The sequence below is a fragment of the Jatropha curcas genome, chromosome 1, assembly GCF_041381405.1.
Source record: "Jatropha curcas cultivar XTBG-Jc1 chromosome 1, XTBG_Jcur_1.0, whole genome shotgun sequence".
In the NCBI taxonomy this organism is placed as follows: Eukaryota; Viridiplantae; Streptophyta; class Magnoliopsida; order Malpighiales; family Euphorbiaceae; genus Jatropha; species Jatropha curcas.
The window spans coordinates 28,698,485-28,721,863 of NC_143151.1; the positions used below are offsets into that span (position 1 = coordinate 28,698,485).

A 23,379-nucleotide genomic window follows, 5' to 3' on the forward strand; every position below is an offset into this window, starting at 1 on the left:
CTTCTTTTTTTCTCCTTCAAAATATAAGAATCAAACATGTAGATATGAAAAATGGGCAGATTCTGGTCTTTTATTACAGTTATTCCCTCATTTTTCTTGATCTCTGGCAAATTTATATTTTTTATCAAATAAATCACAGATTTATGTCCATTTCACACAAATCTTATGTTATTTATGTTTCTATTACTTTTTTGTATTTTGTCTCATTATTGTGTGGAGTTTGTGACATCTCCTTTACGTGGAGTATTTGTGTTGTTTCTTTTACATTTGGTTTGTCTTTATTTGAACATATATGCAATTTGTGGAGAATTTATTAAATAGATAATCTTTATCTTTTGGAGCTTAACAGTGTAACCTGTTTCCCGTTGAATTTAATAATTCAGATTCTTTGTGTTTATCATAAGCAACTATTTCATGAAAAATAAGATGCATACATAAGATTTAAAGAATTTGTTTAACCTTTGAAGGTCTATCAATGTTTTCAAGTTTATCTTCTAAATTTCTATTATGATTTTTCTTATTAGATCAACAAACTCAATTGTTCTATTACAACTTTAGTTTTGTTTTGTTTCTGGTCTTGAGGATAGGGTTATGATCTCTTTGTATTATTTGTATTAATTTGAAGTTATTAGTGAACTCACAATATATTATTTAAAAATTGATTTTCTTCATATTTATAAAATATATTGCTTAATAATCAATGTAAAGTGTAAACCACTTGCTTTTTTTTTTTTTTTTTTTAATCTTTTTACCATCTTAAAATGAGCTGTGCAAAACGACTTCCCAAGTTTATCCATCTCAACATAATTCTCATTCAAACACGTTTAATTTCGGAATTATTATGTGATTCAAAACATTAGTGTTGATATGATCGCATCCTAATTGATTTATTTTTAATTCTTTTTATTCCCTTTCATTGAATCTCTAATTAATTTATATAAATTATATTTTAGTTAAATATGTTTTTTTTCAATTTTTCGTATTAATTTCATTGAGCCCATAAGATATGGTATTGCAGATGCAAATATATTCAAAGAAAAGATTTAGGCAAACATATGCAATTTTATTTTCGACTTATCGTAATACATTTTTTTTTTCTATTATGATTATTAGATGCGCTTCATTTTCTTTTAATACACAACTATTCCAAATATATTTTTAAAAGCAAACTACTTTTGAATGCTTTTTAATTTTCGCCAATTGTTTTTGATTCTATCAATTAATTATACCTTATAATCTATTTTTCATAATAATTCTGATTTTTATATAACTAACAATTTGAACGAGGAAGATACCTGAATCCTTCTGATTAGCTAGATTGACAGTGACTCAATACTACAAAAAAGCTGAGATTTTTGAACGTGGACAACCATCCTATCTATAGCATTGCTCGCCAAGGAAATAGTGATGACACCGAAAGTCTAACAGAATCTCCAATGCAATCCCAGATAGCAGGTGATGTGTTTTAATAAATAAAAGCTGTGGATGGTGATGTGATTAAATATTTATTTATAGATGTTAGATTTTAAAAATGATTCTCTAATATACGAATAAAAAATCAGTTTCAACGCAAGAAAAAGTTTGAACCAAATAAAGGAAAATGCATAAAGGAAAATAAAAAATAAGAAAAAATGAATAAATAGGAAAAAAAAGAATAAAAAACTGAGTCACGCTGTCTAGCAAATCCTCTAGAAATAGAGAGTATAATAGATAATGTTTCTTTTTATTTTTAATACATCAGACTCACAGACTAAATAGACAATAGCATTGGAGAAGGTTTTTATTTTTAATTTTCAATTTTGCAAACTTTTTGTTTTTAACTTTCAATTTTTCAGATGTGACAAATAAATTAAAGCAATCAATATTTACATCAGAGATGCTCTAATTGCTAGCTTAACCCAATTAATCATCGAGAAGCCTAATTTAAAATTTGAGTTTAAGATACGAAGGGCTTATTCGGTAAAATTAGATGTTTTTGTAGTTGTTAGCTATTTTAGTAGCATTTAGCTATTAGCTATTAACTATTTAAGTAACTTTTAATGAAACACTTAAAAACCAAACGTTATATGAATTAACTTTTCATAAAATATTATTTTAATTTCTAAAATCTAATTCAAACGCTTTATAAATATTATAAAAAATAGTCAAAGCACTAAGCGTACTTAAAAAGTGGTTGCTCAACCGAACCAAAACAAAAATACTTACCCCTTACCCGTATAAGTATAACATTCTCGCATTCAGTTTGGTTTCTGAATTTGCATTTAATGCTCTTTCTATACGTACATTTGACATATATTTAGGTTAGGTGGCTAAGTTATTTCCTTTCTTTATTGTTGTCCTCGCTTTCCCAATATTAAATAAACTCTCCTTAGCTGTTTTTTTTTTTTTTTTTTTTTTTTTTTGACAATTGCTCAAAAACCCATCTCTCTCCCTCTCTCTCTCTCTCTCTCTCTATAAATATGCTATTGTAGTTCCACCTCTTGCTATTTTAAGGATACACATTGCAACGGAAGCTGCAACTAGTGCTAAAGAAATGAATATTACCAATAATGCTATTTTTGAAGTCAGGTCCTTAGGGTTTTCATACCCAATTCAACAAAAGAGAAGTTTTTTCGTGGCCCAGTTCATGCTTAGGGCTTTAGCACTTTCTTTTCTTGTGGCTTCAATCTCTGCCATGGTTACTAGTAAACAAAATGTCGTTGTCTATGGAATGAGCACTGAGGCTCTTTTAGCTACTCTTCTGCCTTCAAGTAACCACTCAGTTCTTCTGCCTCTAACTATTGTTAAAAACTAAACCTGATATTTCACGTACTTTAGTGTTTCTTATTTTAAACCAGAACTCTATCGTAATAGAAAAAGAGATTAGACTTAACGCCACCGGTTTATAACGTGATTTATGGACTACACCAATAATAATAAGAATCTTTAAAAATTATTTTGACTTTATTCTCTTTTTTTTTACTAAGTGTATGGTAAAAAAATATACTTATTTCAATAAAAAAATTATTTTCATTGGTTTGATATATGAATGGACCATAGATCCAGTCTATATAAGTTAATCCCAAACAAAAAGTACTAGCCAGTAGGATCTTGATAAGGAGAAGTTTGATTTTCTTGAAATCTTTAATATTATTTCCTCTTAGTTCAAGATTAAAAGTTTACATCTTGACTTGTTATTTAATTTTCTTTTTAGGGTTTTCTTATGTATATAAAGAATAGTTTTATTCAAAAAAAATTTGTGTAAAAATATTTTAATTTCAAATTTTGATTATCACATTCATTTTATTTTCATATATCTAAATATTAATGACCTAGTAATTAAAAGTTTTGTTGCAGGTTCTCGCTTGGTGCAGATTCAGTGGCGTGTGGCTTCTCCGGGCTATCACTGAGCTTTGTTTGCCTTTGTGAGCCGATCTGTATCTCATCATCCTCTGAATTACTTTAACCTGTTCTTGCATGATTTGGTAAGTGCATTATTTTTTTTCGATTTTCTTCAATAAATAAAAGCAACATAAAGTATAATCTAACTATTAATTGTATCACCTAACTGCAATTGAAGTATTAATCCCTTTACCAACTAACTTCCAGAAATTATGGGAAACATTAAAAAAAAATAGAAAAAAAAAATAAGAGAAAATTTAAGTCCTCTAGGCGTATAGTGGCTCAGTTCATTAATCTAATAGTTCCTTTGATCTCTAACTCCCCTTATCTACCAAAAAATATTAAAGAGATGTTTGGTTGGGAAGAGATAGGTCTAGAAAGTGTAACTTTCTAGAAAGTTTATAAAATGTTTGTGTTTGATTTGCATTACCAGTTCTATTTCTCGGAAGTAGATTATTCTCTTATACAGGAGAGGTATGTAAGTTGCACGTCCCTAATTTAAATTGATTTATCAATTTTATCATATCATCTAAATACACTTAAATTTACATTGTCTCTTATAAATTGAGAGTAATTTACTTGCCGGAAAGTTGATTTGCGTACTAAACACATTCAAATTATACTCCTTGAGAAATAACTTTCTTGAAAGTGTATTTCCCAGTTATAAACCAAGGAAAGCTTAAATAGTAGTATTAAATTAATTAAATGGATGCAGGTGATGATGGTGCTATTGACTTCTGGATGTGCAGCTGCAACAGCAATAGCTCATGTAGGTAGATATGGAGAAGAAAAGCAAGCATGGAATGCAGTCTGTGACTGTGTGGGAAAGTTTTGCAACAAAATCTTGGTTTCTGTTGTCTTATCATATTTGGGTTTCTTTTCCTATATTGCACTTACATTTGTTTCTGCTTACCAACTCATGTCTCCATTTGCCAACCACAAATAGTAATTTATAGTTTCATGATACAGATAAAGTGTTGATGAGGTGGTAAGTGACCTCAATTCCCTGTAAAAATGAGAAAAACCTTTATGCTCTAGAGTTTGAGGGAAGGGGATTACACCTTCTGATTATATAAAAAAAAAATATTATAGTTTTATGATGTTTTGCAGTTATTAATACAAAGTTATAGTATAAAACTAAATATTACAATCATCTATGTAAAATATTAATGTAGTTTAATAATTGTTACAATGCTTTATTAATTATTTACTTATTTACAATGCTTTATTTACCTTTTTTTTTTTTAAATAAAGTTTACCATATGGTTAGAGTTGACACTAAAATTTTAAATTAAGATACAAGTAAGAGAAAATTATAAAATATAATGACAGATTCAATATTGTATAATTTTGTAAAGCCCATTATTTGGTCATGAACGCGAATTTCACACCCACAATGTGGTGATAATACAGGAATGGATAATTTACATAGATTTGGCAAACATAATATATCAGATTTGAAGTTCAAAGGACAAAGAAGATTGAAGTATGTATTAAGCTACACAGAAAGAAGAAGTCTTAAAATTTTGTTATTCTGTTCCAATCTCATCTTCACAATCTTTGAGATGTTCTTTTAAGGATTGGCTCTGGATTTCCCATTTTTCTCTATCCCATGCTTCATTTATTTCAGGCAATACATAATCGTCCGGTCTTAAAGACAGTTGGAAATCCGGCAAGTCAGGTAATGTTTGTAGAGCCCTGAAACACCATTGTCATTATTTGTAAGAATTTCCACCTTGATAACTAAATAATAAATAAAGAATGCGAATATAATGTTAATGCTAAATATACTAGTGGTGTTAGGATCAAAACAGTCTTGAGAAAACAACTTACTTCTCTTCTTCTAATAGGTATCCATACATCTGAGATTTTCTTGAAGCAACTTCAGGAATTTTCTGATGCAAGTGCTTCATAGCACCCCACAATGGAGGAGACCTTGCCAAGAAAAAAATGAAGAACGAGTTAGAACAAAGATTTGGAGAATCACAGTCGAACAATATATAGATTTTTCTCAACTCCAGCTTAATTAATTAATAAGTAAATGATAGTACAAACCTGGTAACAGGAGCTGCAAGGCAAAAGCTTAAGCAAGCTTTCTTGCTTTCTGATAGAAGTTCTTCTGCAGCAAGAAAACAACATACAGCACTAATATGACAAGCTGGTTCATTACCTTTGTCAAGGATCAGCCCATGGTAGTAGTAAGCTGCTCCCTATATCATATGGAATAATCAGAATCAGGAAATGCAAAATTTACTAAATTGCAGTAAATTTATAAAATTGATTGTGTACACCTTCGCTTCAAGGAATTTCCACTTAATGAACCAGAGATGCTTCTTCCCATATTCATGATTCATGTCACATCCCGACAGGCAACTATAAGCCTAACCAAGCATAAAAGAACAACATCAACATAAGAAATAACATAGGTTGCTTAGGTTTATTCTGCCTGAAATCTAGACAGATATTCCAGAAACATAATCCGCAAAATAAAGGCCAAAGAGCAAACCTGACTAAAGTAAATCAGCTGTTCACATGCCAACCTCCTCTTTACTGATAAAGTTGCCTTTTGGCTGTCAACGGCTAAACCAAGCTGAATTTCAGTTCCCTGAATTTGTCTACATAATTAGTTTCCACAAACTCATATTAAGAATTGATTATTAAGACACAGAAAAGTTGACCGAAGCATCTCTTCACTAAAGCATATTAATCAAAGCTTGATGTTTAAATGTATATCATCTTTATATACCAGGCCTAGTGCTTGAATGGATAAAGCCTCCAGTACACCATCTTGCAGATCTTTTGAAAAAATTTTCCTGCAAAAAAATAATTAAAGATGCAAATTTAATATCAATGATTTGGAGTTTGAAGAAATTAAAAAAAAAAAACCTTAATTACAAATCTCTAAACATACTTAATATCTGGTGGAATGCGAACCGATATTTCCCGAACGCAGAATTCCAAGAACCCTGCTGCTTTAAGCAGTAAATCAACAGCTTCCCTCTTACAATCTGTGGTATACATCTTCAGTTGCGACCACAGAGAATTCAAGACCACATTTATGTTTAAACAATTAAGGATATAGAGAATATGAACCTGAAGAGACAACTCTTATGCCAGAACCAGAGTGATCTTTAGGGATCAAAAGTGAATTAGCCTCTGATAAAGTCAACATTGCCATCATATGAACAACAGATAGTAATTCAAACCAGGAGTTTGACACAGAGTTTTCCTGCTAAGCCATTTCAATTTCAATTATAGGTCTAAAGGCACTCAAATAAAATATTGCACTAGTAATAGCAAAACGAAACAGTTTTGATAGTGTTACATATTTTCCATCCGAATTCTTCCACTTGAATTCCACCAAGTCCTCGAGACCATGTTCTGCAAGATATCAACAACAACGATAATTCATGTTAGGAGGTAGATATACAAGTGACGAGAATCATAAGATATGCAGATGCAGGTCAGAAATTAAATACAACATAAATAAATAAATAAATAAAACACTACCTTTCTTAGTAAGTCCAGTAAGAAGAGACAAATACTCTTCCAATGCTCGATTTAATTCATTTATAGCAGATCCACCTGCAATAACCATAATTCTCTTTTCTTCATTTGGACATTTTCTCAGTAACAAAACAGTTTAAGAAATGAAAAAAAAAATTAGGACTATAAGGCCAAACCAGTATCCTCTGCTACTAAAGTAATCTGATTACGAAGAGAAGCCAATCTATCCATAAGATCTTGAGGAATTAACCCTTTAAGTGATCTTTGAAGATCAGATTGTACTGGAATTCTGATTGGAGGAACATAGACTACAACTTCTGGTATACTCGGCTTCTTCTTTCTCAACCCAACAGCATACAAAGAAGCAGTACAACCCATTTTCCCTTCTTGAAATTTTTCTCAAACTTAACATCCTATATTGAAAATAAACAAGGGAAAAAATAATTGAAGCATTAAAAAGAAAGAGAAATGATCGAGAAAGGATGCATTAATTGAGAAATAATTAGTACGAAAGCTGAAAATGATTAGAAATCAGTACCCATTAATTAATAAATATGCAGAGAAGTAAAGATGAAATGTTGAAAAGAAATGACCTACTGGTTGCAGAGGAAAGAGAGAAATGAAGATTCGCGGAAGCATATAGAAATAGTGAGATGATGTTTCAATTATCAGAGAGAGAGAGAGAGAAAAGAATCAGGGAATAGGAAGCTCAGTGATCGAGACATAGCTCACATGGAGGGAGTCTGCGTAGTTAAAGGAGGTTTGAAATTTGGTAATCAAAGTGTATTGGTATTAGTATTTGTTAAATTAAATCCATCTAAAATGGGTTTGTTGATCTTCACTGTTTTAAACCTCAAATGCTAACAAAACCAATGCATTGAATTTGCACTACGTTGGTTTCTCTTGTTTTGATTTTTGAAAAGTAGCACATGGCTTCAGATTTAAGGTAAATTAGTGAGTATTGCATTTTATCAACAACCAAAATGGTTGAACACCTAAATTTTATTATTTTAATCTGATCTGGTTTTAAAAATACTGATCAGTGAAGAATTGTTATTATGTTTTAAATAGTTGTAACTTGTTAAATAAAAGTCTCTTTCTAAAATATTTAAATTGAGAGAGCTGTGCATATGGATCTAGCGCCAATTACGCATGGTTTTCTTATACATCTGCATCTCATTTTCAATATACATATTAATTATAGTACCAAGAAAAATGAATGAACTTACCATCTTCCTGGACAGCCTGGTTTATGTACTTCTATTCCGTAATGTTTCTTTCCATTATGCTCAAACCAGACAATTGTACCCATTTGAACTGTCACCCTGTTTATTATCTAGGGTTTTGCAAGAACCAGACTTCAAAAATTGGAAGACCTAAAAAATAAAAAGAAGAAAATTACCCACATAAAATTGTTAAAAAACAAATTACGAAATTAAGTCCATTGGCGGATCTATTCACAAAAAAGAAGGTCAAGTGATCTCCTTTACATGCAAAAATGTTTTAACATTGTTCCGGAAAGAAACATTTCTCAAGTTTTAATTAAAGAAAAGTGAAATACATTGCACTAACTCACCTTTTCAATTTGAATTGGTTAAAGATTTGTGAATGAATGCATTTTCCATTCTTGTTTTTTTAATTCCAAAATTCAAACATTGGTCTTCGCTCATCAACGTCAATATGTTGTCACAAAGTTTAAGAGTAGCAGTATTATAAAAGTCATCTTTGCTTCAAGTCTGAGTTTCTTACTTTTCCTAAGAAAATTCACACTCGCATTAAATAATATATGGATCATAACTTATTAAATTTATACCTTCCTAAAGTTTCCAGGATGAAAATAATATGATAATAGAGTCATGTGCATGTCTAGTTATGTAAAATAAAATAGATAAGACTTGCTTATTTTCGGAATACTGATCACTGATAAGTCAAAGTTTTTATTTGATTAGTGTATGAATGAGTCCTTCTGCTTATTCTAAGTCTATACATTAAAATTTTATTTGATTGGTTTGATGCATGAGTGATAGTTGAAAACTATAATGCTCAACTTAGAAATGAATCAAAGTTGTTTCCTTTGAGTAGGTGATAATACATTTATACTCCTCCATGCTGCATTTATGTTGGATGGTGGGTATGCATTGAACTATTAAAAACTCAACAAATATTTATATTTCATTCAATAAAAATTCCCATAATGCTACATAGAAGGATGGCCTATTTTGACTTGGAATTTATGGTACTCGATTCGCGACGAAATATATTATCACTGTTAAAAAAAAAAGTCTTGCAAACCCAAAGCCAGTGTTCTCGAACCAGATTGGTCATTGCTTTGATTTATTTTGGTGACAGTTGTAACAAATTTGACACCATAAAAAACCAGTAAGAAAAATCTAAAAATTACCGAAGTAATTGTTTTAGTGAATTTTAAACTACAAAATATGAAAAAGAGAAAATAAAAAAAGAGTAAGTTACAAAATGAAATGGACCAAAATGAATAAATGATTGGACTATATCTGATTAATTGATTCAACCAGTCGGCCGGGTCTGGTTTCCAAAACACAGCATAAAGCTTTGCAATGGTTTCTATGAGCTCTCCTCAATAAGAACTTGAAATTATGTGACCAACAACTAATTTTCCTGGCACTTCCTCCAGGGTGGGTAAAACACTAGGACCATGAAGTAAGTGCCCTACAGAATACTCACTTTGAGGTTAGCAACCAGATAGAATATATGAAATATATACAAAATTCAGGGAAACCATCTCATCCAAGATCAAACATGTACACACAAGAAAAGCCAATAAACATACTATTACAAACACTATACTATATTACCTCATAATTTATCAATAATTTTCACCTGCCTTCACAAAACGACCTTTCACTCGCTGCCTTGTATCGGCCCTGGCCTTCCTCGATTCATAACGGATCTGCTTGTCAAATCTGTTCATTTTTCCATAGTATTCAATAAAGAATTGAAGTAGATTAGTTGTTTAAAGGACAAAGAAATAAGCTTTAACATATACAGTATGTATAAGAAATGACTGATAAGTAGTATACCTTCGAGCTTTCTTCTTCTCCTTGTATCGTAGCATGGCGTTGCCTCTGTTCTGTGCAAAAAGTTCCATGTCATAGTCGGATCTCACCTCATCTAAAGTTCCAATCCAAGCCGGATGAGGCTTCTCCACCACCTGGAAATGGATGGGACTACTGCATGTTTTGGCCTTGACCAGCTTGGATTGTGATGATAGTTCCATTAGTGATGTCTTTTTACTTTCTTCTGTTCTTGCTGTGTGCCTTGACAATTGTTGACTGCAGCAAGTCTGCAAATCGATAAGAATAAGAATTGAATGCATAAATAAAAAGGATAATATGTCTAACATATATCAATAATCTCCTTTAGTGTTCTTTTAATGTATAGGCAACAGTGACAAGCCATTCAATAGAAGTCTTTATATAATCCACAAAGAGCACATAAAATCAAATTACAAATATCTAGCCAATTATCAGCTATCTGTGCACTTGTTTCTTCTGGTCCTTAAGGTCTTACCAATGCAAATCAATATGATGAAAGTCTAAAAGGTTAAATTGCAGAACAGCAAATCTGCAACCTGCAGCTGTGATCTTGGCTAGAATTCTAGAAACCCAGTTCCACTCCTTTCTTCCTCTTCACCTTTTTCTTAACCAAAATATCATTTTGATGTATGAAGGAAAGGAATCATAAGATATAAATTAAATTAATGATTACTCTCATGTAACCTTTGAAATTTTTCTTGATTTCCCTCATTTGCAAAGAAAATAGGAGAAGTCCATATAGTTTTCTCCAAAAACAACGTTTCCCAATCCTAATTTATAAAGCCAACCAAATAAAAAGTCTTCTAAAGCAAAGGCAAAGAAGGTTTTTCCAAATAAATCATTTAAAAGGAATGATGAAATAGAAATTTTCAAACTTTAAGTTTTGCCGCATTAGAAGACTTACATTTTTTGACAGTACATCCTCAAATGGTGTCAAACAGTTTATTCGGCGTGTATCATCCAACACTTTTCTTGTATTAAAAGCAGTTTCTTTAGTAATGTTGCAACAATTCTTGATTGTTAAATCAGGAACATTTACATCATATACAGCTTCTTCTTGTCCAGGTTGTGCACAATCTCTTCTTCTTCCAGTTTGAAAATCCCATATCTAAAGAAGCAAGTAAAAAACATCAACAACTACGACAATTTTCTTTCCCAAAAAAAAAAGTCACAGCAATAACTACCGCATCCAGTTACCAAGTGAAGCCAGGCAGGAACCTTATTTCTTATAGTATATCATAGGAAATACAAGGACAACAAGTGCATTAAAAACATGAGCTCTAAAGTTGAGTGCTTGTCACAAAATTAAGAGTTTGTTTGGTATAAATGAATTGAATAAAATTTTAAGGAATCATTTATAGATCCATAATGAGATGTTTGATATGAATGAAAATCCATTTGAAATTTTAAAAAATTGAAACATTTTTTAATTCTATGAAATTGATTGTAATTGAACCAAATAAACTCCAACTTATCATGGATACAACTAATAAAGCTAAATAATTATAAATACAATCTTGTAAAGCACATGTTCAAAATGAAATCTTCATTTAACCAAACATGGAAAATGCAAAAGGATAATTTTTTTAATGAAATTCATTTACAAATAAGATAAATTCTACCAAACACTATGTAAAAGAACAGAGTTACACAAACACTTATCATTTTGGAATCCAAAGGTCTTTGTGATTGAACTGTCAAGCAAAATTCACTGATTTTGGCTAATAATTAACCCATTAAACCATTCGAAAAGAAGCATGTGTTTATCTAATTGAACAATGCAAAAATTACAACATCAACAACTTGATAATAATTAATAAAGCATAACGATACTCTGTATAACAGTAATTCATGAAAATGTTTTTGGTCCAAAACCTGAGTCTCCTCATGTATAGAATAGTAATCTCTCAGAAGATCCTCTCCTGCATCCTCTTCTTCTCCTTGATTTGGTAACATAGGAAAAGAAATAGATGGGATTTGCTTGTCAAACCAAGCGTCTACAGCCACTTCAAAACTCTTAGAATTCCCCTGCTGCGCGCATCTACCGGTTGTCGTCTCAGACCCTAGTTTTTCTGTTTCTCTCTTGCCCATGTCCACCAATTGCTCATGCATTTCTCGCCTATACTCTCCGTACCTTAAAAGAACAGAGGAAGTTCCACTTGGAACCACCAAATCTTGCAGATTTAACATTTCTTGCCAAAATCCGAAATCCGAGTCCGTAAAAGAACTCGGATTCAAATCAAACCCAAATAAAGAAGCAATCTTGATCGCTGAAGGGCATCCTATAAAGCCTTCAATCGGAATTCGATTACGAACAGAGGAAGAAGCAGAGTCGCAATCATGGCAGAGAATAAGATTATCATTTACGCCTTGAATTGAAGCTAATTCATCACCGCAATTGTCACAAATAAGCGATCTTGTATGTTTAAGAGACAAAGCATTTGCAGAATGAACTTTCTGGTCACAAACCAAACAAAGCTTAGCAGAATCAGCTTTACAGAACAAAACTGCAGCTTTCAAATTGCAAAAATCGCAAGTTTGAATCAAAAAAGCGTGTATTGAATCAGAATTCAAAGAATCTTCCATCATTCTACAGAATTCCATAAGAAAACAGAGAAAAAATCAGGAATTAAAAGGAATATAAAGATGAGAATTAAAAAACAGAGGAGCTTTTCAATGTTCGGCAATTGGAGAGTCCAATACTCCCATGTGCGAATGATTAGGTAACAAAACACATGATAAGTATGGATTAGAAAAAGAAAAAGAGGGAACAAAAAGTTGCACACGTAAGTCTCATGTGGGTATCCCCGAGTGATAAATATCGGAACTTTTTGCTCGAGCTGGCAAGAAAGTGCATATGAAAATATCTTTGGGTTCTCTAGATTGTCGTTTTTGGAGGTGTCGTTTCATTGAACAGGTATTGTAGGGTAGATGATGGGTGCTCAGAAGATAGCATTGAATTGGATGTGTTGTGGGTTTTTTTAGTGGACCTTGCCTTTTAAAGCTTAATAAGTGTTATCTTTTTAAGATTGGTGAGAGTGTACCTCAATGGGCCAGCTAGAGTTGTTTGTTTTTGTTTGAACGTTTGCATAAGTGTAGTAGACAGAAATTCAAATAAGGCTGAAATTTATACGTTTATTTAAAGCGCATCATCGTTACTTAATTTGAAATATAAATTTTATCATTAATTAATATTTCACAAATATAAATTATTTTTATTCAATTCATCAAGAATTATTATCCCGATAAATGAAACTCATTTTTTAATAAATTAAAGCATAAAGTAATGTATATTTACTTATATTAATTAAATCAAGATAAAGAATATAAATTTTATTTCTAATGTCCTAGAGAATATGTTTTAAAAGTCAGTATAACACAACCATTCTCTATTTGGTCCAGTTAGATATATATAAAATGTACTAACACCATTATTATAAAATATGCTGAAAGTTTATTCATTTAATGCAAATATCCAATTACATAGAAATGATTGTACAAAGAAATAACACCAAAATCATACTATTACATTTGCATGGTCGATAGTGTATCTCTATCATAAAACACATGATCAGAATTCTGTAGTAGCGGAAACAGAAAGCGTTTGTGAGAGTTAATTATCAAGTTTAGAATTTCCTCACAAGGCTTTTGCAAGATTAGAAAGACTCTATGAAGAATAATTGTTATTTTTAGAACTACTTCACAAAGCTTATGCAAGATTAGAAAACTGATTAAAACTGAGATTATGAATTCTACTAAATATAAAAGGACAGATTAGAACTTGGTAAAATCACAATACAGAAATCCAGAGTTTTAAGATTTCACAAAGATAAAGCTTACACATGATTAAAAACAGAAACTCATTAACAACTTTGCATTTCTGAAATGATTAACATAAATGTATACAGAAAATCAAGCAACACTTCAGAAAATAAAAGAAGATAAACACAGAGATTTATAGTGGTTCGGCACTAACTTGCCTATATCCACTCCCCAAGACTCATCTTGAGATCCTCCGCTGTGTTATCTCTTTTTAAGGGTAAGAGACAAACCAACTTTACAAGGAAATATATCAACACCTAGATCTAACATTTGTCCAATTAGATTTCTGAAGGTTCCAATCAATCTCTACCCTTTCTGTTTTGCAAATAACAAAAAACTCAGATCAAGACATTAGAATCTCACACAAGGAGAAGATCGCTTGATAACCTTTTACATCATAACTTTTCACCTAAGCTATTACACAATGTTTTTCGTTTAAAAAACCTGTAGTCTACACTAGATTACAACAATCTATATAGATAGAGAGAAACGCAATTACAAGCACAGGAAGAACAAAAAACAGAAAGAAATTTCAGAACTGTTCTTCAGAAAGAGTTATTACTTGATTTCTTTTCTCTTGAAGAAAATAGATAAAAAGAATTAAAGGTGGTTTTAAGAGAGAGCTTTGAGATCTAAAATTTTGAACAATAGACTCTTACTCTTATTAATGCCATTTTTGAAAGAGAGAAATGTTTTTATAAGAGGGATGAAAATCCATTGTAAAAGATGTTGAGATTTGACTTTTAATGAGCAGAAAATCTTTCTGATATTTAAAAATAAAAAGTCAATGCATGGGTAACTTTTACAGAAACTCATTTAATAGTTACCAAAAATATTTTTTCCAAAATCTTTTCCATTTAGGTAAACATAGAAGAAAATGACTTGGGCTTTTCCTTTTAAGGCATTTATTGAGAATATCTCAAAAATAATTTTAAGAGAGATACAAGATATTTTGTGCATATAATGGAATTTTCTCTCTATCCTATAATATTTCCTAAGACTTAATAAAATAATAACCACTAAAAGATCTTCTATCATCTTCATGGTCTTCAATAAAAAAAAAAAAAAAATCTTGGATTGTAGGAGCTTGATTTCTTCAATATTAAAATTTTGCATAAAATAACTTTAGTACATACAAAAATATTAAATTTATTTGATTTGTTTAATTATCAAAATCTTAAGATAAATTGAACCTTGAGCTAACAGATTATGCATGTTATTGCTCAGTCCACATCATCGCGCGTGTGTTTCACCTCTTTTTAACATTTTGGCGAGGGGTATAGTTATTGAAGGATTTGTTAGTACAAGGTCACGATAGAATCCCCCGTAAAGTTCAAGGGGCCATAAGGAGAAATGGCGAAAGTATTCTCATTGTCTTCATTTTTTTTCTGTCTATTCTTTATTTTTATTATTTATTAAATTATTAAAGTCAACACCATATTGATTCTTATAAAAAAAAGACAGGATTAACCAAAGCTATTTAAACAGACACAGGTCAACTTGAATATATCAGTCATTTAGGAGAGTTCTTCAAGCTATAGTGCATGGGACAAAACTTCATTTCAAATATTCCTTTTTTTTTCTTCAACTAATAAAAATTATTACATGTTTCAATTAATTCAATGCCAATTTCATGAGTATGATTTCAGAAAAATATTTACCAAATCAAACTGTGACGGTTAAATTTGATTTAGTATTTTACAAGCCAATATGAGGTTGTGTATCCATGGAGACAGCCCTCTCCATCCAATCCACAAACTCAAATTTTGGGTATTTTCTTTTCCTTTTGACTATACATAGGATAAATATAGGTGTAGTGGATCAAAATTTTTCAAAGGTGCTATGTGGATCATATTTACCAACATTTGTTCAATTTCTCATTGTTCTTTTTTCTGCCAATTTCATGATCATGACACTTAGAAAATCACTTTATCCACACTTAGCGGTGGTTTGTCTTCTTCTTTTTTTTTTTTTGGAAATTAGAGTTGGAATTAATTTTTATTAGGATTTCATTAAAAAATTTCAAATCCATACAAATAATACGAGGAGAATATGACATCTCTTTCGAAGACTAGACATAAAACAAAAACTATTATAACTAAAATAATTATTGTTCACTGATCTAAAAAGAAATCTTAATGAAAATAGGAAGGTGAACTTGAACAAAAGCTGATAAATCTACAAAAGTGGCTGGTTAGGTAAACTCCCTTGAATCATCTATACATGGGCTAATTATTTATGAACCAGTTGCCTATGACAAACACAGAGGATTTGAACTACTAAATTTAATGGAGGAACAAGCCGCATTGTATAATTGAAATATTCTCCACAAATGCACACATGTTCAAATAAAACCAAACAAATGCAAAAATAAAATAAATACTCCATGTAAAATGAAGAGATCATAAACTCCGCACCAAATGGAGATAAAACATAAACAATAACAAAAACATAAATAACATAAATTTATCTTATAATAGACATAGATATGTAATTTATTTAACGAAAAACATAAAATTTAGAGTTGAAAACGCAAAAAGTATATGTAGGAGACAGGACTTACATGAAGATAAGAGTATGGTTTGGTAGCCAATGATGACTTGCCTGCAACTTAATTCTTCAAAAATAAGTAGAAATTCTTGTTTTTGTTCCTAGGCAGTCTCCTTAGCTAATCGAAAAGGCTCTTGTCCTTCATGCTAGGCCTTCTCTCCTTGAGAAGAAATGCACAGTGGTATATACTCATTCGTGGAAAAATACAATTTGATAAATGTAATAGTTAATAAGTAAATTTATCCATTACTTTTTGCCTTGAATTGGTCAGTCACATATTTTTTTAATAAAAAAAGAGAAAAAGGAACTATCTCAACAGGATGAGATAGAGCGACCCAACCTACCAAAGAACAACTATAGTCACACAACAACAAGCTTTGAATATTCAAAATTACTGTTGCCAAAGGATGAGTTATAGGCACAACAAAATTACTGTTACCTTTACTGTAAGCAATTTTTAAATCTGCATAAATGGTTACAAACTATCTTAAAAGAATCAAACTATAAATACGTTTAATTTAATTTGAACAATTTATAAATTATAATTATAATTATAATTTTTAAATCAATTTAAACCACTATTAATTAGATGGTGTTCACTCCGGATAGTGTGCTATGTCAACATAGAGGACATGCTTAGATTTCTTTGAATATTACAGTACACGTATAATAATTCATAAGGGCAAACAAAACCCAACACAAGGATGTGATTCGATCAATTTCCATCATTTTCAGCTAGCCTAGAGGCATTGATGGGTTCCTCTTCCTTATCCAAAATCCATTTCAACTGAAACAAATATGATGGGTTCCATGTTGAAGATAAAGCCATATAACGTGCCTAACTGCCTATTATATTCAGCTATTTCATTATCGACAACCAAAATGATGTGCATTGCATAATGCGCATAATAGCCCAATCATAGCAGAAACTTTTGGCAGCAATAACGAAGAGAATACTCAAGTGAGAATGCATATAAAATAAAGGACAATTGTCTGGTTCGGATTACGCCGGACCTAAGCCTTTACATGCGAGCTAAAATTCGGCCCGAACTCATCATGTGGGCTTATTGTTTTTTCCAAATCAAAACTCGTCAGGAATTTTGAATTTTGGATCCGACTCTAACAACTAATTTCTTTTTTTTCTAATATTATTAATTATAATGGAAAAAACTTCATATTTAATATATCATTATGTTTAAATATATTTATTTTTCTCATTCATACAATTTTTTATTTTCTCTCCATTCTCTCTCTATAAATTATTTTTTATTTATTTAATATTTTATTGATGAAATTTATTTTAATAATTTTAATCACATTCAATAGTTCTTGAAATATATTATAGTTAAAAATCAAGTAAAGCAGAATTAAAAAAAAAAGATATATAAAATAAATTGCTCATGTACATAATAGTATGTTTAGTGAGAGTCTAAAGGTCATATCATTTTAATAGTGATAATATTAAAGTTATTCTTTACATTTTTTTTTTTAATTTTGAGAATTCATACTTATATACAATAATACTAAAGAGAAAAAATAATTAAATATATTTTTTAAAAAATATTAAATTAATTTTTTTATTTATAAAACTAATTCTATATTTAATACTTAAAAAATAAATAAATGTAATAATATTATTAATACATTGTTAATTTAAATAAATATAATAATATTAATACATTGTTAATCTCTTTACAGTTTCTTTACGATATTGCTCGTGTATATTATCCTAGATAGTATAATAATTAGTTTATTTTATTTTTTTTCTCCTCTCAATGTATCAGAAAATTATAAATTTTTTATATTTTATTTTTTTTCTCAACTTTCTTGGTTATCAAACAGTTTTTTCAAAATTTCTACTGAATATATATTTTTAATTGTTTCCATATTTTCAATTTGTAAACACTCATATGTTGCTGATTTTCTTGGAACTACTATATTTTTCTCTTTCGTATTTAGTTTTCTGTAAAATATAAAATAATTTTGATTATTTTCTAATTTAATAATTGGTTTTTTTTGAAGAATAATAATTATTTTTTTATTCTCTTAAACAAGATTGGATTCAATTAACTCTAAAATAAAAAGTCAAGGACTAAATTGGCCACAATGTTTTTGTGATTGAACGAAGTTTAAAAACGTTAACGTTTTTTATTTTGATACGATGTCGTTTGGAATGCAAAAACAACCAAATGGTCCTTGAGGCTTATGTGCCCAATTATGCTTCGCCACGCGACGCAACCTAGTCGTTTTTAGTCCTTGTTGGTGTTGAGCCTTCACATTTCTCGATCTGGTCGAAAAATCTGCATCAAAAACCTCCTATCGCCACCACCAGCACAATCTCCCAGCAACCGTTAATCAATGGCGAATCCGGTAGTCAAACCACTAATCTCTCTACTGGTAGCTCTCTTCTTGATTTCATCATCGCTCGCTAGCTCAGATGTTCCCTTCATCGTAGCTCACAAGAAGGCCACTCTCAACAGGCTCAAATCCGGCGCCGAACGGGTCTCCGTATCGGTCGATATCTACAACCAAGGAACTTCGTGAGTCTTTTCATTTTTAATATCACCTTTGATTATTTATTTGTTTTTCGAAACTGTCTGATCAGATCTAAGCTTCTATTATTGCTTTTCGTTTTCGTTACAGATTCAATTGACCTTCTCTTATATTCCTTTTTACTGACTTGCTCTTTAGTTGAATTACTTGCCTTTCAATGGCGATTTTTTGAGTTATTATTTGTTTGGTTGTTGGAGAACAGTAATTGAAGTTTTTGTAATCTACGGGTAATTGATATTTTTTTGATGTGTAATCAACGAGCAAAAATATTCAATAAAAAGAGGAATTAACGTTGGATTGAAATGCAAGTTCAACCAAGCATAGTAAACAATAGGATGAGCAGTTTTTGTTCTTAAACAAGATGGGGGTGTTTGGATCTGTTCAAGAAAAAATGATTGGTGAACGGAATTGAGCTTAGTTATTGACCTGTGGTCAGTATTAGGTAATGCAATGATCTAGCTGAGGTGATAAGAGCTTCGAGCTCTCTAATGGATAGAGACTAAATAAGCTTTTTAACATATGTCACAAAACAGTGGTTTCATCTCTGGACTCTATTTATATTTGGCTCATATATCGTTTTTAAATACCTAGCTGTTGATGTCTGTGTTTAAGTGTCACTGTTGTAAACAATTGAAAGGCATTGTGTTAAACTGATTGTATGCTTGGCATTTGCTCGATACTACAAGTCTAAAGTAAAATTATGAATATGAGACTCACTCATACATATGAAATGGTTTTCTCTTTGACTGGATGTTTCTATTGTAATTTTAAGTTTGGTGGAGCCATATCATCTGCATCTAAGAACCATGGGGAAAGCTGGATCAAGTAAGAAAATATACTAGGTATAGAGTAGGTTTAACTGTCACTGTGGTGGAGCATTACTGCCATTTAACCCAGAGAAACGATCATCGACCTACATTTTACCATGTTTTCCTTTTGCTGTTCACTTGTACTGAAGGTGCTGCTGGCGCGGGGTTGATGAGGTTTTTGCATGGAAACAAATAAACTGAAATTTCGAAGATCATGAATTGTGTAGCTTCAGATGGTCATATTACACCTCAATTGTATACTATTTTGCACATCACTGTTTGTATTTTGTGTTCAAAGGAGTTTTGGTCATGTACTATGCAGATGGTGGAGGGTGCTAAAAGGAAAAGAGATAGACTTAGAACTACGTAGAGGGAAGTTCTCTTAAAAAGATCTACTACTTTTTGACATTAGAATGGATTTAATTATGAACAAAGCAGAATGAAAACAAAGGATTCATATAGTCGATTCCAACTTGTTTGGGATTAAAATTTAGTTGTTATTGGTGTAAACTATGTTGCTGTTGCATGGAATTGAATAGTGTCAACTGAACAGTTATTGGTGTCTATGCGAAAGATTTGTTTAAGTTCCTCGAATAAAGTAGCAATCTTAGTAAGCCCAATAGACCTGCTTATACCTTTTGCACTTCTAGATAGTTTATTCCTTGTATGAATCCATTTGGGTGCTATCTATTGACGTATGTCTAATTTTTATTGTTTGCATAAAATGAGCATATATTGTCTACCTTTTTTTTTAATTTATTTATTTATTGTTTTCTTCTGCAAAATTTCCAGGACTGCATATGATGTTAGTCTTGTTGATAAGGACTGGCCTGAAGATTTATTTGATGTCATCAGTGGCAACACTTCAAAGTCATGGGAAAGGCTTGATGCGTAAGTACGATTTTTCTGTAATATTATTAAATTTTGCCTTGTCGATTCCTTAATAGGTTTAATATTTTGCAAGCAGTGGTGGCATCCTCTCACACTCTTTTGAATTGGAGGGTAAAGTGAAAGCAATCTTTTATGGTTCCCCAGCTCTCATTACATTCCGTGTCCCCACCAAGGCAGCTCTACAGGTTTGACATCCTATTACTATTTTGTTTTCTGTTAGGTAGGCACTTGGCACTTAGTTTTCATTTTCTGACTGTTGGTTATAGGAGGCACTTTCAACTCCCATACAGCCCTTGGACGTCCTTGCTGAGAGACCTCCTGAAAAGAAGTTTGAATGGGTAAGCCGGTTGCTTGAATGTTAATAAGTTTATACACCTACCATTAAGTGATTGATTATATATTTCCCATTTGTCTGATGCTTCTCTCTCTCTCTCTGTTTTTTTTTTTTTTTCTCTTTTGCCTTCTTGCTCTTTGGAATTGCTTTGGGATTGGGCTGAACTTTGCAGGCCAAGGTACGAGTCATCTTCTTCTTTTCTCGGTCTTTAGTTTCTGATGGTTACTAAAATATACATCCTGAAACTTGAACAAACCAGGAATGATGTGAAGTCGGCAAAATAAACCTGTATATGATTCTTTTGTCAAGCAGATTTACCCATACTAACTGTTACTGGTCATGAACATAAAACATCAGAATCAATTTAGTATTATATATTGCCAACATCTCCTGGGGATCACCTAAATGATTTCTTTATTACCTTTTTTGTTTGGCATGTGTATGATATGACAAAAAATGTAGTCATGAACCAGAAAAAGAACAAAAAAAAAAAAAAAAAGAACACTTCTTTCCCTCATGACTATTTATTTATTTCTCGAGAATCGCCGTTCTTTTCTCTTAATCCCCTATTGTCCATTTTGCAGAGGTTATTGGCAAAATACGGGTCTCTAATTTCTGTCATCTCTATTATGGTTCTGTTCATATACCTGGTTGCTTCCCCTTCCAGTGCTGCAAAAGCAAGCAAGAAGAGGCGTTAAATATTTCAGTTGAGAAACTAATCAATAGCTTGTCTGCAATTGAACCGAGGAGGTATGAACACGGCGCATTTGCTAGTTAGATGTCCCTCCCCCCCCCCCCCCCCCCCCTTCTCTAGAATCTGAGAACAGTTTTTTGTTGAAAACTTTATTTACACACTAGTTGAAGGGCAAGTGCAATACGAATGAATCAACTGATTCCTATTGCTAACGGTAAGGATTAATTAGTATCATCTTTGGCTTTCTATTTTAAGATCACTGGCTACTATTAAATTTTGAAATTCAGTATTTAGTTGGATGGTGCGAACTTGGTGAAATTTTGGTTTGGCCTCCGCTTTGAAGTTCCTGTTGCTTTGAATAGCATGTGACGACAAATCATTTAAGCTGTGAATAGAAACCAAAGTATTTGCAGCCTCTGTACGCCCCGTTGTACTTCTTACATCGTTTCTAAAATAATATTCTTCCCATGCTATATAACGGGGAATACGATGGAGAAATTTTCATAGGCCGGATATTCCCTAGAAGTTTGTGGCAATTTTAATTTTTATTTTGATATATTAAATATTTTAATTTATAAAATTATATATATTAAACACTTTGATTTTTATATTTATTTTATTAAACATTTTAGTTCAATTTGTAAAATTAGATTAATTGAATATTTAATAAAAATTATTTGAAATTTTTAAAAATTATTATTTAAAAATTATGCAAAAAACTTAAGAATTATTGATATTAATATCGAAATATATAATATTATCAAAATTTACAAAACTAATCTTAATGGTTACACTAATCATTAAAATTATAAAACTGGCTATTAGGCTGCACTTTTTCTAAATTTTGAGGATTTGGATTTTATAAGAAATGCAAATGAAATTTTATATATTTAGGCTCTTCTTTTCCAGAAAATAACTTATTTTTAAAAAATATTTTTTAGCCCTTTAAAAATATTTTTTAAATAACTTATTTTCTATTACAGTAATGAAAATTAGTCAAAAAAATATTAAAATTTATAACTCCCATGATCATAAAACTATTTATAATAATAACAATTTCGTATAACTTTATTGTTAGACACAAGAAAAATGTAAAAAAAATAGTTATCATTTTATCGATCTTGCAAATGGAAAGTCATTTTCCTTAAAAATAATTTAATTTTTCTTTAATTAAAAAAATATTTTACAAATTGGCTTATTTTTCTGTAGTTCCTAAACAACGGAATTTATATAAGTAAACGGATAAATTCTATCAGTTGGCCAATTCTCGCTTCCAATTTCACAAAATAACAAACTCATTCTATGCAGTTTATCATAACTATTTCAAATAATTCTATCAGTTGTGATGGAATTTCTCCAACGTTTCTCTCTGTAATGGTTGTCTTCAGCAATTCTCTCATCCCGCAAGCATCACTCTCACATCTCTAGATCAAGTTTTTTTTTTTTTCCCAGCTAATTTATTCTCTATAAGATGTGAAAAACTTCCATCATTTCACGACTTTCGTAATATTTGTTTATCAAATTCCTAATAATCAAGTATTTTGTTGTATTGATAGTTTGTATGTTTATATGCTCTTTAATAAAAAAATACGTATATAATTATATGTTTTTTCAAATGATGTTAACATGTTAAAGGTAATTTAAGAAATAAGGACAAAGGATAGATGCATAAATACACTCATGGCTTTTTTTTAAATTATATGATCTTCTTGAGACTCGGTTTGATAAAAGTTTACTCCAGCTTGTTTAATAAGCTTATTGAGC

At 30.8% G+C, this 23,379-nt stretch overlaps 4 protein-coding genes across 8 annotated transcripts; 2 read left to right on the forward strand and 2 right to left on the reverse strand.

Moving 5' to 3' along the window:
* The first annotated feature begins 2,508 nt into the window (after window positions 1–2,508).
* On the forward strand, window positions 2,509–4,513 carry LOC105630370 (CASP-like protein 1F2). Its single transcript, XM_037638906.2, is given in 5 exon segments — window positions 2,509–2,723; window positions 2,726–2,750; window positions 3,337–3,408; window positions 3,410–3,464; window positions 4,097–4,513. Coding segments are annotated over 5 exon segments (573 nt in total). The 5' UTR covers window positions 2,509–2,533; the 3' UTR covers window positions 4,328–4,513.
* Window positions 4,514–4,721: 208 nt separating this feature from the next.
* LOC105630187 (Endosomal targeting BRO1-like domain-containing protein) lies at window positions 4,722–8,254 on the reverse strand. Of its 5 annotated transcripts, none has more exons than XM_020677882.3 (12): window positions 8,118–8,254; window positions 7,065–7,301; window positions 6,892–6,966; window positions 6,707–6,762; window positions 6,475–6,613; window positions 6,293–6,389; window positions 6,128–6,194; window positions 5,888–5,986; window positions 5,673–5,762; window positions 5,437–5,591; window positions 5,215–5,316; window positions 4,722–5,079 (listed from the first exon to the last, which is right to left on the reverse strand). In XM_020677882.3, the coding sequence occupies exons 2-12, from the start codon at window positions 7,264–7,266 to the stop codon at window positions 4,911–4,913; spliced, it is 1,251 nt and encodes a 416-aa protein (XP_020533541.1). In that variant the 5' UTR covers window positions 7,267–7,301; window positions 8,118–8,254; the 3' UTR covers window positions 4,722–4,910. The 5 variants fall into 5 exon arrangements, with proteins under 5 accessions (XP_020533541.1, XP_020533540.1, XP_020533539.1 ...); XM_020677881.3 differs by lacking the exon at window positions 8,118–8,254 and adding an exon at window positions 7,482–7,815; XM_020677880.3 differs by lacking the exon at window positions 8,118–8,254 and adding an exon at window positions 7,427–7,815.
* A 936-nt stretch (window positions 8,255–9,190) lies between these two features.
* LOC105630188 (zinc finger protein CONSTANS-LIKE 14) lies at window positions 9,191–12,761 on the reverse strand. The gene is made up of 5 exons (XM_020677878.3): window positions 11,838–12,761; window positions 10,867–11,070; window positions 9,948–10,210; window positions 9,723–9,830; window positions 9,191–9,576 (listed from the first exon to the last, which is right to left on the reverse strand). Exons 1-4 carry the CDS (start codon window positions 12,564–12,566, stop codon window positions 9,734–9,736), a joined length of 1,293 nt encoding a protein of 430 aa, XP_020533537.1. The 5' UTR covers window positions 12,567–12,761; the 3' UTR covers window positions 9,191–9,576; window positions 9,723–9,733.
* Window positions 12,762–18,582: 5,821 nt separating this feature from the next.
* Window positions 18,583–21,933, forward strand: LOC105630190 (translocon-associated protein beta (TRAPB) family protein). Its single transcript, XM_089715406.1, has 5 exons — window positions 18,583–18,874; window positions 20,489–20,587; window positions 20,664–20,772; window positions 20,854–20,933; window positions 21,508–21,933. Exons 1-5 carry the CDS (start codon window positions 18,693–18,695, stop codon window positions 21,617–21,619), a joined length of 582 nt encoding a protein of 193 aa, XP_089571532.1. The 5' UTR covers window positions 18,583–18,692; the 3' UTR covers window positions 21,620–21,933.
* The last annotated feature ends 1,446 nt before the right edge of the window (window positions 21,934–23,379 follow it).